At 44.8% G+C, this 14594-nt stretch overlaps 1 protein-coding gene and 2 non-coding genes across 3 annotated transcripts in view; 1 reads left to right on the top strand and 2 right to left on the bottom strand.

Moving 5' to 3' along the window:
* The first annotated feature begins 3044 nt into the window (after nucleotides 1–3044).
* On the top strand, nucleotides 3045–3116 carry trnae-cuc (transfer RNA glutamic acid (anticodon CUC)). Its single transcript has one exon. It is a non-coding gene; the product is annotated as a tRNA-Glu (tRNA).
* Nucleotides 3117–3748: 632 nt separating this feature from the next.
* Nucleotides 3749–3821, bottom strand: trnak-cuu (transfer RNA lysine (anticodon CUU)). Its single transcript has one exon. It is a non-coding gene; the product is annotated as a tRNA-Lys (tRNA).
* A 206-nt stretch (nucleotides 3822–4027) lies between these two features.
* The window catches only part of LOC139375544 (zinc finger protein 208-like), a 30378-nt gene continuing 19811 nt past the window's right edge, over nucleotides 4028–14594 (bottom strand). Inside the window, exons 7-14 of the mRNA XM_071117374.1 lie at nucleotides 13302–13411; nucleotides 12957–13068; nucleotides 11673–12784; nucleotides 9705–9795; nucleotides 8695–9418; nucleotides 6085–6103; nucleotides 5915–6008; nucleotides 4028–5489 (exon numbers count right to left, since the gene is read on the bottom strand). Coding sequence (XP_070973475.1) covers nucleotides 4510–5489; nucleotides 5915–6008; nucleotides 6085–6103; nucleotides 8695–9418; nucleotides 9705–9795; nucleotides 11673–12784; nucleotides 12957–13068; nucleotides 13302–13411 — 3242 coding nt within the window. The 3' untranslated portion in view covers nucleotides 4028–4509. The remainder of the gene's footprint in view (nucleotides 5490–5914; nucleotides 6009–6084; nucleotides 6104–8694; nucleotides 9419–9704; nucleotides 9796–11672; nucleotides 12785–12956; nucleotides 13069–13301; nucleotides 13412–14594) is intronic.

A 14594-nucleotide genomic window follows, 5' to 3' on the forward strand; every position in this document is an offset into this window, starting at 1 on the left:
GTGAAGGAGAAATGGTGGGGGCTTTGGCAGGTTGCTGTGGAGGGTGCCGGGCAGTTGACCGGGGTAGGGGTAGTCAGGTGGAAAGCATGGCCAGCCGTAGAGAAATGCTTATTGAAATTGAAATTCTCAATTATAGTGGATTTATCAGTGGTAACAGTGTTTCCTAGCCTCAGAGCAGTGGGCAGCTGGGAGGAGGTGCTCTTATTCTCCATGGACTTTACAGTGTCCCAGAACTTTTTTGAGTTACTACTACAGGATGCAAATTTCTGTTTGAAAAAGCTAGCCTTAGCTTTTCTAACTGCCTGTGTATATTTGTTCCTAACTTCCCAAAAAAGTTGCATATCACGGGGGCTATTCGATGCTAATGCAGAACGCCACAGGATGTTTTTGTGCTGGTCAAGGGCAGACAGGTCTGGAGTGAACCAAGGACTATATCTATTCCTAGTTCAACATTTTTTGAGTGGGGCGTGCTTATTTAAGATGGTGAGGAAGGCACTTTTAAATAATAGCCAGGCATCATCTATTGACGGGATGAGGTCAATGTCATTCCAGGATACCCCGGCCAGGTCGATTAGAACATTAGAACAACATTGGAAACATTAGAAAAAAGTTGCATTTGCAAAGTATTTCAAGAAACTGTAAAACATATAGGCATATCAAGCAAGTTTTTTATATTCCACAAGTATTATCAGATTAACTGTTTTGTACAGATCACTTTCAGACTGAAGTTACAAATGCTGGTAAACAATGCAATACCTTTTGTTTTCACAAAATCACAAAAGTAGTGCACTGGTCCTTTGTTAGTCCTGTATTTGTGGACCGATATAGATGTCTTCAGCGCAGGCACACCCTTTAGTATCCCAATTCATGAAAGGTGCCAGCAGGCTACTGCCCCCCAGGGCGCCTTCAGTACCCTCATGGGAGTTAGATGTTGTCCTACGATCATTTATGAGCCCACCATTTGAGCCCCTGTCTTCAATTGAGCTATGTGAGCTCTCAGTCAAGACTGCCTTTCTATTGGCTATTGCTTCACCCAAGTGTGTTGGAGAATCACATGCCCTTTCTCAACCTGTTCTCAGAGCATTTCGTACTATTCTCTATGAAAAACCGAGACACTCCATTTAGTATGATGTGATTTTTAATACATTGTAAGGCTGCATGATGCGACTCTAATGATTATTTGAAAAAAGGAACTTGAAAGGCATGAACACTGCTTTGTTTTTTTTGTGCCAGGCGTACACACTTCATCAGTCTCTCATTCACAATTTGACAAGCACTTGATAATGCCTCGAATTTCCCGGCAGCATCATTTTTTGTGTGGCCATAATGCACCCTAAAAGAAATCCATGCCTTTTGCGGCCAGTGGCCGTTGTGCCCTTGGGCTAAATATAATAATTAGAATTCCCTTCTCCCTGATTGCTGCGAAGCACTTGTTACTCTCATGGCTCTCCATCACGTGATTGGGTCTTTCTCACAGGCTACAAGTGAAGACAGACACATTGGGGACACAACTGCGGGCATCCTTATCCAATTCCAAGGTGCACATTGAAGATATTGGAACCTACTATCACCCATAATACAGAAGTTGACCTATTATATTCTGTGCGAGAAATAAATATTTAAAACATGGTCTGGGACAAATTAATACAACCACTAGCATCAAAAACACTTTTTTTAAGCAATGAGGCTGACACACCAGATCAGAACGATTAGCTTAACATTTTGATAAACTATTAGACTATTTCTTCACATGATAAATGCAGCAATGCGCACACTGCAGCAGTAAGCGCAAATGTTCCATTAGAGGGAAAACACCATTATAGTGACCGCAAATGGAACAATGCTTTTATTATAAAGGTGCATTTTTATGGTGATAATGATCTTCACCAAACTTGAAACTCACACGCTGCTTAAGCAGATTAATGAGCTTTATTTTAAGACGTTATTTGGCCACGTTATAGGCCTATGGGCTAGGCTACATGAGGTGTATTTATATTTAATGCTGTAATTATGTTGGTAACTCATTTATAATACCCCTTAGCCTTGATATATTGACCATATACCACACCCCCTTGGCAGTGATGCCAATTTAGCAATTTTGTTGCTAGATTTTGCAACTTTTCAGACTACCCTGGCAACTTTGTTTCCAAACAACACCTAGCAACAAATTTAGCTACTTTTAAAAATGTATTTGGAACTTTTAGCAACTTTTGAAACGTGACTCAAATGCTAAAATGCACGCATTTTCCCTCTAAATGACACAAATACTATTTTCTCTGTCACACACTCAGTCACAACACACGTGCCTGGCTGCAAAAGTGCATTGTGAGTGACATCAGCAGCAGGCCAGCAGCAATTTCAGCAAATTGCAAATCATTGTTGGCTGACTGCCGCAGTAGTACGGGTTCGACGAGCCAAACCCAATGAATACTGTTGGTCACGAATGTTTGATCTTGAACAGAACTTACAACATCAATCAACAAGTCTCAATCAAAATTGTACAGCCAGAAATACAGAAAAGAGTGGGATAGGAGTCTGCACCAGAACAACGCAGTTTTACGTTATCACGCAATGACATCACAACGTAATTTAGCAACTTTTAGCAACAAATCATCCTGCCTCTAGCAACATACCCTGAAAATTAGTTGGCAACACTGCCCCTCGGGCCTTGTTGCTTAAGTATATCAGACGCCTTTTACAATGACAGGTCACGCGGGTACATTAAGGGTGTGGCATGAAAAGTCTTTGATATTAAGCTTTCAATCACATCGCCTGAAAGTGAAGTTACTATCGGTCGTTTGGCGACCCGTTACTCTACTAAGAAGACCGAGGTTTTAGTTAGAGTGCCACAAAACTTAACTCCAGTAACCCAAAATGATGCAATTTATGTACATTAATGCAGGAGAGCTGCGCGAGTTGGTCAATCGAATTAAAGTGAATATTTTTTTCACTTTGGAAACATCATCCACGATCAAGTAATTGTAAAGACAGGGTTTGAGTAGTAACACAGATCGATAGTCAAACTGTACTGAGTTTTCTAGCCTTCCCTGGTGGTCTAGTGGTTAGGATTCGGCGCTCTCACCGCCGCGGCCCGGGTTCGATTCCCGGTCAGGGAACAATATCTTTTCTTCATTCTCAGTCATTTTCGGACCGACCGGCCCGTGTATAATTCATTTGCTTTATATATTATGCGCATTGTATATCTGAATATACATGTTTACCTTCTGAAAAGGTTTAGTTTTTGAGAACTGTAATGATGACAAATGATTGGTACAAAAATAAATATAATCTAATAATATCGAAACAAGAAAAGAGTACCAAAGAAATACTACAGTTGATAAAGTTACGTGTGCGACTCCTTAGGTTTATTAACACAATTATTTACTTCAACGCTGCGGAGCAGAGTGGCGCAGCGGAAGCGTGCTGGGCCCATAACCCAGAGGTCGATGGATCGAAACCATCCTCTGCTAACCTTTTTCACCATCATGGATTGTGGTATATTTATTTATATCATGTAATTGCGTATGTTATGTTAATTATCTTTTTAAGGGAAGCGATAGAAAAATGAACCTGACTTGCTCTATCCACATCGCTCTGGCCAAACGCCACGCCCACTAGCGTTTCTTTTCCACGATGAATGTATGGAGTATGAAGCGATAGCTAATGCAGCGTAATTAAAACAAAAGTACACACCCATAAGTGCTAATAATATGCTTTTTTTCGTTTCAAAGGTTTAAAGAAAAAATAGCGCCCAACGTGGGGCTCGAACCCACGACCCTGAGATTAAGAGTCTCATGCTCTACCGACTGAGCTAGCCGGGCCTACCAGTAGACTGGTTTTGCAGATGATTTTGAAAGCAGGGCGGGAAAGTCTGAAAACAAAATGTTGCCACATTGCGGTTGCATTTAGTATTTCATAGTGACTTGGCCCCAATAACAAAAGCTGATTTTCAAACGAACCTGCTGGTCTCACAAAAGAACAGAATAGTTCATAATCGATGCGAATATTTAGTACTACCTTATTGTGTTAAGAAAATGTTTATTTTGATGTCACTGTCTGTGGCCACATTACTTGCTATTGCATGACGGACGCAGATTGGCAATTATTAAGGACGTCAAATCTTGATAATTAAAAAAAGTTTACCTAATAATATAAAAAAATACATGTCTTGGAACACATTTGTTCATATAATATGCACATGATATTAGATATTAATTCCACATTTCAGTTTCAAATAAAGATACTTTATCTAATTATCGCCTAACATAGTTACTTTAACTACTGTAACAACGATCTGGAGCTGAACAGAGGAAAAAAGTGTAAAGACAACTTTCTGCTAATCCCTTCTACATTTCCTTTATATTGTAGTGTTTGTTTTGGAGGTTTGGGGGGTTGTCGGTCTCACATCATTACGATTAGAATGAATTCCCGTTGATGTCTGTGTCAGCAATATTCTATCGTAGATTTTAGAACCATGTCCGTCCAGCCTACTGATTCTAATTTTATGCCTCACACCCCTTCTCCCCCATCTCCACAGACTGATTGCTGGTGTGTCTTGAGGTTGCATATCCAGGCGAAGCGCTTCCCACAGTGGCTACAGGCAAAGGGTTTCTCCCCCGTGTGGACCCTCTGGTGCTTCTTCAGGTTGCCAGCCTCGGAGAACATCTTCCCACAGGTGGCACACCTGAACGGCTTCTCCCCTGTGTGTACCCTCTGGTGAGCCTCCAGGTTGGACTGACCGGTGAAGGCCTTACCGCAGGCTCTGCACACGTAGCTCTTTCTCCTCCCGGCCGCATCGCAGTGCTGCTGGGCCAGCTGGGCTGCCTGCTGCCCAGCCAGGGTCACCTCGATGTGGGCAAAGCCTTTGGCCGTGGTCCCTCTTCCTGGTGGTAGACCTACCAGGGAGTGAAGGGATTGGGAAGACATACCGGTACTAGTAGTGTTGGTGGTGGAGGTAGTTGGGTTTTCTGGGTGAGTCTGTTGTAGCTGCTGTGCTCTGAGACGTCGTTGAAGCTGCCGCTGATGTGCTTGTTGAGACGCTCTCAAAATGGCTGCCCTGCTCCATGTGGGATGCCCCTGGATGCCCCCACCCACACCCAGAGTGGCTGTTTGTACTCCCTGATGCCCAGAGAAAGGCACACCCTCCCCTGTGGGCCTCGCTGAGAGGAGCTGGGGCTTAGGCTCTGGGTCGACTATGAGGCAGTCTGGGTCAGTGTCCGTAGTGTCGTCGGTGTAGGAGCACGAGGGCCCACCGGAGGGCGATGTTGATGCCGATGTGTCTGGGGCCCAGCGCGTGAAGAAGGTCTCCAGCTCAAACATTGAGTACTCAGAGCCTAGCGTGTTGGCTGCTCTCTGCTTGCTGAGCTGCTGTGTGGTCTGGGTTGGAGTTGTGTTGTCTGGTGCTCCCTTGGGTATATTGGCTTTATTACCTAGGCTCGCTGTGGGACTGGTGGTTCCAATACCTTTTTGTGAGGAGGACTCCCCAGTACCTGGAGAAAGATCATAGAAAAGATGCATGTTTATTGTAAATACTAGTTGAGACGCTCATTCTGAGTTAAAAGACATGGTAAATGATGATAAGCTAGAGAGGGCTTTTACATGTACACTTTGGTAATGGTTTCCCAAACTCGGTCCTGGGGTCCCCCCTGGGTGCATGTTTTGGCAAAAACCAACACGGGCACCCAGGGGGGACCCCAGGACCCGAGTTTGGACAACCCTGATTTAGCAGACACTCTTATCCAAGGCGACTTACAGTTAGTGCATTCAACTTAAAGGGGGGCTGAACTGGCCTCGTTTCCCTCATTAAGAAAATAGCTTTTAGTAAACTGTTATAAGTGAGTAGCTCAGTGACACTGTCTGGTGGGCGCCGACACAGTTGTCATGCATTCCTGGTTTATTTTCATTCTCCACTTACACTCTGCTGTCAGGTCAGGTCCTCCTGTTGCTGTGATACTTCCCAGGTTCTGTTCCAGTCTTAGTGTTGATGGAGTTGATTCAGGAGCTGCAGGCTAGGAAGAGGAGAGGAGAAAGAGCCTATGAGATAAACTAAACACTAGATAGATAGCGATCAGCAAAACGCATCACTGCCTGCCCTCCAGGACACCTACAGCACAGGGTGTCACAGAAAAGCCAAGAAGATCATCAAGGACCTCAGCCACCCGAGCCACGCCCTGTTCATCCCTCTACCATCTAGAAGATCATCAAGGACCTCAGCCACCCGAGCCACGCCCTGTTCATCCCTCTACCATCTAGAAGGCGGAGACAGTACAGGTGCATCAAAGCTGGGACTGAGAGACTGAAAACTAGCTTCTATCTCCAGGGCATCAGACTGTTAAACTGTCACCACTAACCGGCCTTCGCCCAGTACCTTGCCCTGAACCTTAGTGACTGTTACTAGCTGGCTACCTCCCGGTACTAGAACCCTGCACCTTGGAAACTGCTGCCCTATGTGCATAGTCATTGAACACTGGTCACTTTAATAATGTTTACATACTGTTTTACCCACTTCATATGTCTATACACACCATCGTATACATATATATTTATATTCTGGACTGTGATATTGCTCCTTCTAATATTTGTATATTTCTTAATCCCTTTCTTTTTCTTTTGGGGAATTTTACATTCACGTTTTTCTTTGTATTTTGTTAGGTATTACTGTACTGTTGGAGCTAGAAACATAAGCATTCCGCTACATCCGCGATAACATCTTCTAAATATTTGTACGCGACAAATGAAATTCGATTTAATTTAGAGGTGTTGCTGTAATATTCTGTTGCACCCCCTCTTTTGCCCTCAGAACAGCCTCAATTCGTCAGGGCATGGACTCTACAAGGTGTCGAAAGCGTTCCACAGGGATGCTGGCCCATGTTGACTCCAATGCTTCCCACAGTTGTGTCAAGTTGGCTGGTAGTGGATCTCTACTCGTTCCATCTCATCCCACAGATCCTCACTTGGATTGAGATCTGGTGACTGGGCAGGCCACTACAATAAGTTGAATTCACTGTCATGTTCGTGGAACCATTCCTGGACAATCCTAGTCTTGTGGCAATTCGCAGATTGATACATTGTTGCCATGAACGGGATGTGCCCGATTGTATACTCAGTGTACTGCAAATCAAAAATATATTTAGGAAAGTCTAATTCACCATTTTGACTTCCGTAGCAATAAATAATAATTCATTAAAGTGAGTACATTTGTTAAAGACATGTTCCGGTACTGGCGAGTATATAGTAAGTATTTTTTAACCCTTCCGCTTTGGGCTGGATGTGTCAATGTGTAGTTCATACACGCATAATCTATGAGCAGAATTACGGTTTTACCTCAATTATCCACAAAATCCTTACTTTTCTGGAAGCTGTGTGGCGCCATTTTCCCTACATTTACCCCCACGCGGACCAGCCCCCTAGCAATTTGAATTTCAACCAATAAGCTTCAGCCCCTCGCCATTTGAGTGACAGCTAGCAAGACAGTCTCAGAGTAAAGCGAGAGAGAGCAATGACGTGGTGCACACATCTGCACATTTGTGATGTAGAACGCAATTGTCCGGGACCACTTTTGGCTCGTGGGCGCTACTTTCAGAACTACTGGCTAAAAAGTATACAAAAGAACCAGAGAATATCTTTTAAGTGATCATTATTTTGACTTCCATTTCAGGCAAATATTGTGGATGTGATGAATGCTCTTTAAGATATTGATATTGTGTCACAGTTGAGGAAATTGAATGTCCTGTGATGGAGTAATGTAATGTCAATAACCACATTCATTCATTCATCATTTTTGCAAAGAAACATTTTAATCTTCTTTTAACATTACAAGAGAAGGACATCGATCAAAGTTTCACAGAATTGTGACACAATAGACTTATCCCTTATAAGCGTAGAGCATTTTGGACCCAAAATAAAAAAAATCACCCAACAAGATATTTACACGTTTACTGCTAACAAATATTGTTACTTCAACCCATTTACTGGTTTATGGAGTATGTTGAACCTATATACCTTGGTGTTACAAGGGGAATCAAACATGCACTATTCTCACCACATATTATCATTTTCATACAGCTTTATGAGTAGAAAACAAATAAATATGCTTATTACTATCACCAGCTTTAGGACTACCGGAACAAAATCTAATTACTAAAAGGACTGTCTTGATCAGATAAGAAAAGACAAAGACAAAATTACCCAGACTACACCAATCTCGGACACTCAGATTTAAAATATTGCTTGTGCGTCTGTCCACGAGAGATTTCACTAACAACCCTTCCCTAAACCCCTTTACTAATATCAACATAGTGTCTATATCAATGACCAAGAGTTATTCCTGATCATGTGACCTGACCAGAGGAAAAACTCTGGGTCCTATTTTTATCCTATAACTATCAGGTGTTTCTGGTCAGGTCAAGTGATTAGGGACAACTCCTGGCCCTAGATCAATTCTTTACCATCTGAGTTTTCAGGAGAAAAAAAACCTGGCCCTTCTCATATTGAAATAGATGGTTGATATAATACCCCGGTCCAATCTAGTAGTACTACTGCTGAGGATGATGTCGTAGTACTACTGCTGAGGATGATGTCATAGTACTACTGCTGAGGATGAGGTCGTAGTACTACTGCTGAGGATGATGTCGTAGTACTACTGCTGAGGATGAGGTCGTAGTACTACTGCTGAGGATGAGGTCGTAGTACTACTGCTGAGGATGATGTCGTTTCTGGTGTTTCTTCAGATTGCTAGGGTCGGCAAAGCGTTCCCCACAGAGCGGGCAGGCGTACGGCCTCTCCCCCGTGTGAACGTTCTTGTGGATCTTAAGGTTCCAGTACTGAGAGAAGTGCTTCCCGCACACCGTACACCCAAACGGCCGCTCGCCCGTGTGGGTTCTAAGGTGCGGTTCTAGATTCGCCGGGGAGGAGAACCCTTTACCGCAGAACTTGCAGAGGTATGCTTTCTTCCTTACCACTTTCTTCCTCCCGCATTTGTACGTCTCCTGACCCCCCTGTGCCTCATCCGACCCCCCCATTCCGACATCATAACCAGCCATCTCTGACCCCTCTCTAGAACCCATAGAACCTGAGAAGCTTCCGGAGCCTTCTACAGTGAAACCCCTGTGCTGACCCATCTCAGAGCCAGCAGGCCCCATCCTCCCTCCCATGATCAGCATGCCTGGGCCTGCTGGGTAGGACAGGTTGAGGGAGGATGGCCCTGGGACGCTAACGTCACCACTACCACCACTGCCCCCATTGGTCCACAGCGGAAGGGGGTGGCTCTCGTACGACACACGGCCATAGCTGACCTCCGTGGTGTGGTGCCTGGTCGGCCCGGGGTGGTGGTGGGTGTGGTCTGGGGGTGAGGTGTGGTGGGTGGCCTCCAGGGGTAATGCTCCTCCTCTGTAGTCGTCTCTGCTGGACTCCTCCGCCCCTTGAAAAGAGAACACAGCGTCACAATCACACCACTGGCTGTTGTTGAAATCAATGGGAGATCTCACCATGGAGCTAAACTTGTGGAATGTCAATGCCATTAGAACATGTTTTCAAAGCTTTATGCTCTGGAACAGGCAGGGATGGATGCAACAGTGTAGTCTTCACATGGGATCTAACTAGCCTTGTGTCATATGTCTAAACCGTTGATTATCAAGCCCTGCTGTTAGCGCCACTACCCACTTTAACCACACACACAGCCCTCCACCCCTGCAGTCTCCACTCACCCTCCTGGATGCTGAGTCCTCCACCCCGTGGGTCTAGATCCTCCACCTTGATCAGCAGGATGTCAGGGTCTCTGTCCTCCACCGCTGCAGACTGGAAACACAGGGACGGACCAGGAATTAGGCATCACAATTACTATTATGCAATGAATCGTATTCATTTCTAAATCACACACTAGAACTGTGTGACTGGAATAAATCTATGGACCAACGGATTACAAATTGTGTACATCTTACATTCATGCAACAAGTATCTTGTGTAGCTACAGAGGTTTACTGATATGTTATATGCATCTTGTTGCATCATTTGACTGGTGAATGGATGTATGTTACTCAGAACCTCTTAATACAGGACATCTCCAATGAAATATAGTGGTTATAAGTGACCTTATGGTTTGAGTGATAACATTATTTAACAAAGACTAAGTGACCTAGAATTTACTGGAAGATTAACAAAACGTGTGTCTTGCTCAATGATTAATCAAATATTAGCTATTTATGAGTGTTCTTGCAGGTGGTGGGAGATATGTGTGTGTGACAGACTTGTAAAGCAGCCCCAGAAGAGCTTTTCTTATTGGATAATTGTTTGAATCACTTCAGCTTTCCTTTGTCTTGCCTATTCATTTCAATAATGACAGGAACCTCAGTGTAAGGAATGTATTTTATTCATAATAGTTCCATATGTAGAAAAACATAGAAGAGGCATTGTAATACATGATTATTATTTAGGGGAAAGATTGTTATAGTAAATAAACTGCCACTCATTCATAAACTGGCATTAAATAACTTATTAAAAAGTGAATCTGTCCAATGTCAAATAGCCCCTTAACATTAGATATACAGAACCATTTTAAATATGTACACAAAGAACCAGCATCATCCTCTCCAGATTTACATTTTAAAGGTTGACATTTACCATGAATACCTTAAATCGGTAGCTTATTTTGGAACAAATTCACCCTTCCTTAGTCCACTGATATGAAATGTCTTATGTGCATAATCAAAACCACCTATCATACCCAAAAACATTTCCACGCGTGCTCATCTATCGGAGCACCTGTGAGTTGTGATTCATGATGACAGACCCTAGATCATTGTTCATTTTGTCTGCCAAATGGTAGGTCACCCCTGATTCATTTTTAAGCATAAGGTTGAGACCTCCTGGCTAGAAACAGTCTGGTTTCTAAAACACAGTGGAAACTTGATTAGCTTAATGAGTAAGGAAAACTAAAAAATATATATATTTTATTTGACCTTTATTTAAACTAGGCAAGTCAGTTAAGAACAAATTCTTATTTTCAATGACGGCCTAGGAACAGTGGGTTAACTGCCTGTTCAGGGGCAGAACAACAGATTTGTACCTTGTCAGTCAGCTCGGGGGTTTGAACTTCCGGTTACTAGTCCAACGCTAGGCTACCCTGCCGCCCCTGCTCTATGTGATGAGTTTACTGCTTAATAAGTAAGTTAGGGTCCCGACCCTGCTCTAGGTGATGCTAATTTGTATTCATTAGGATCTCCACTAGCTGCTGCCCAGGGAGGGCAAAACAGGATTAAAACAATTAACATCACAAAATATAATATAAAAAAACAATACATCACACAACACATTATTACACCACTACACATCCACAATATTACAATGCATACGTGAGTAGAGTGTGTTAGCATATTAGAGTGTGTTAACGTGTTAGCATATGTGCTTGTGTCTTCACAGTCCACACTGTGCCATAAGGTGTTGTTTTATCTGATACAGAAAAAATAAAAGATTTAACTGCTCGCTTGAGTTACTTTGATGTGGAAGAGAGTTCCATGTAGTCAGCTGTCTGAACGGACAGTTTGGTGCCTTCAACATGTCAATACCGCTCATAAAAGACAAGTAGGGATGCAGTCAATCTCTCGTCTGCATTGAGTCAGGAGAGATTGACATGCATGTTGCTGATATTAACGCTCAGCGTACATTTAAGGGCCAGCCGTACTGCTCGGTTCTAGGTCAACTGTAATTTGCCTATGTTCTTCTTTGTGGCACCTGACCATATGAGTGGGCAGTAGTGCAGGTGGGATAAAACTAGGACTCGTGTCCGGGGGATATACGTCTGGATGGTTCCTCTCGTGGTGGGTCTTGAGGTTGCGTATCCAGGCGAATCCTTTCCCACAGAGCTCACAGTGGAAGGGTTTCTCCCCTGTATGGACCCTCTGGTGCTTCTTCAGGTTGCCAGCCTCGGAGAACATCTTCCCACAGGTATTGCATCTGAACGGCCTCTCCCCAGTGTGGGTCCTCAGGTGGATCTCCACTTTCTTGGGCCGGTTGAACGCCTTGCCGCAGAAGTTGCAGATGAACAGTTTCTCCCGGGCACTGGTCCTGTGGGGGACCTTGCCGTCCCTCGTCAGGAGGAAACCAGTGTTGCCGCCGCCAGTGTTTCTGCCCCCGCCACCGTGTGTCCACCCGTTCGCGTCAGAAGTCGACGGCACCGCAATGTCATTGGAGTGAGATTGTGATGGGGCAGCCATGTTGCCATGGTTACCCTGGAACCTGCCTCCTCCCCCAAACATTGCAGACATTCCACTGTCGCGACCCCACTTGTCCAGAGGCGCCTTTCCATCCTCCTCCTCCGAGTCGACGTTCAGAACCTCCTCTCGGCTCCCCGGGAGATGGCGGTGGACGGTGACCGAAGCAGGAAGTGCACGGCGGTGCCCGGACTGAAAAGACGCAGCAGCCTCGGCGACTGTGCTGTACGAACAAGATGGCTGCCCAGCCCCAGCCGCCTCTGCCTGGTCACGCTCATTAAAGAACGAGCCCAGCTGCCCCAGACCGTCCCCTCTGTCGTCATCAGCACTGTACATATCAAACGCAGCAGGGTGGGGTTGGTGCAGCAGTCCTGCGTGTTGGGGTTCACTGTCAGACTTAAGGAGAGGTGCCGAGCCACTGACCTCCACACGGTGCCTGTTCCTGGGGCCCTGCTGCTGCTCGGGGTGCTGAGGCTGGCTGAGCTGCTCTGGGCCATGGGCTGAAGTGGGTGGATGGGATGTGGAGTCCCCAGGGCCAGTTCTATCGCTGCCTCCACGAGGTCCACACTCCACCACTCCTGGAGGAGAGAGGAAGGTTAATGAGAGCAAGTTAATGGTTAACTCAAGTCAAAGGTATGGCCAGGTTGAGTAGTGTGAGAATGGAGTGTTGATGTTGAGCAAATGCATGGGGTGAGTAATTGCAATATCTGCAACACAGCAACCAAAGTTGAGACGGACTAACACACTCACCGTCCTCTCCAATCAGTGGTACGTCGTCTGCCTCCGCGTCTCCAAGGGGATCCTCCATCCTCTCCTCTTTGACTAGCAGAGACTCAGGCTCCACAAGCTGCAGATCTGGCGACTGGAAGATCGAAAAGTCGGGAATTAACCGCATAAATATACACCACAACATGGTTGATAATGACCTACTGGTGACTGATGCTGCCAAGTGCTCAAAATGGTTCAAATGGGCCATTGTGTACTGTAGGACTATGCTATAATGGAATATAACGGTGAGCAACCAAGTATATATTTTTTCTTGAAGTGTGTAAGACCTTGACAACCAGTATTACAGTTTTGGTTTCTTGAACTTACCTTGTCTCGGATGGGGTTGGGATGCATCTGAGGACTGTTGTGATCATTACTGGCTCCAGGGCCTCCTGACCACATCCCCATGTGATCTAGTTGTATGTCGTAGACACCACCTACGATTAAAAAATAAATAAATAAATAAATAAATAAACTTACTTGTAAAAGAAATTGCAGGTTGACTCGAGCCCACATTGGCCTAGATGAGCTTTGTCAGATTTGAATGACCAAAACAAAGGTGGGTCCCAATGACTGTATACAGTGAGTGTGCAAAACATTAGGAACATGCTCTTTTCATGAGGCTGACCAGGTGAATACAGGTGAAAGCTATGATCCCTTATTGAGGTCACCTGTTAAACCCACTTCAATCTGTGTAGATGAAGGTGAGGAGACAGGTTAAAGGAGGATTTTTTTGTAAGCCTTCAGACAATTGAGACATGGATTGTGCCATTCAGAGGATGAATGGGCAAGACAAAATATTGAAGTGCCTTTGAACAGGGTATGGTAGTAGGTGCCAGGCGCAACGGTTTGCGTGTGTCAAGAACTGCAACGCTGCTGGGTTTTTCACACTCAACAGTTTCCTGTGTGTATCAAGAATGGTCCACCACCAAAAGGATATCCAGCCAACGACATGCCAGTGGTCAAAAACGGGTCATTGATGAAAGAGGACAAAGGAGGTTGACACGAATTGTGCAGAGAAACAGACAGTTCACTACAACATTGGTGCCCAAAGACCCATAAGAGAATGTACAACTCGTTGGTCCGTGACACGAATGGGGTATGGCAGCTGACGACCTTACAGAGTTCCACTTCTCTCAGCAAAATAAAAGAAACTGTGGTTGCTAAGGAACGAAAACACTGGAGAATTGGAAAAACATTGCCTGGTTGGATGAAGCATGGTTCCTGCTGTTTCACACTGAGGAGAGGCCTACGGTATGGAGAAAACCATGAGTACATGCATCCATCATGCCAAGTGTCAACAATACAGGCTGGAGGTGACATGATGGTGTGGGGTGTGTTTTCATGGCACACATTGGGCCCCTTGATAAAAGTGGAGCAACGTTTGAATGCCACAGGATATCTGAACATCGTCGGCAATCAGGTGCATCCCTTCATGGCAGCAGTGTATCCATCTGTGAATAGATTTTTTTCCAGCAGGATAATGCCCCATGCCACAAGGCTAGGATTGTCCAGGAATGGTTCCACGAACATGACAGCGAATTCAGCTTACTGCAGGAAGGTGTTCCTGTTTTGTACACTCAGTGAAGGTGGCCCCAATGACTGTATATGTGGCCCGAA

This window comes from Oncorhynchus clarkii, chromosome 19 (assembly GCF_045791955.1).
Source record: "Oncorhynchus clarkii lewisi isolate Uvic-CL-2024 chromosome 19, UVic_Ocla_1.0, whole genome shotgun sequence".
Lineage (NCBI taxonomy): Eukaryota > Metazoa > Chordata > Actinopteri > Salmoniformes > Salmonidae > Oncorhynchus > Oncorhynchus clarkii.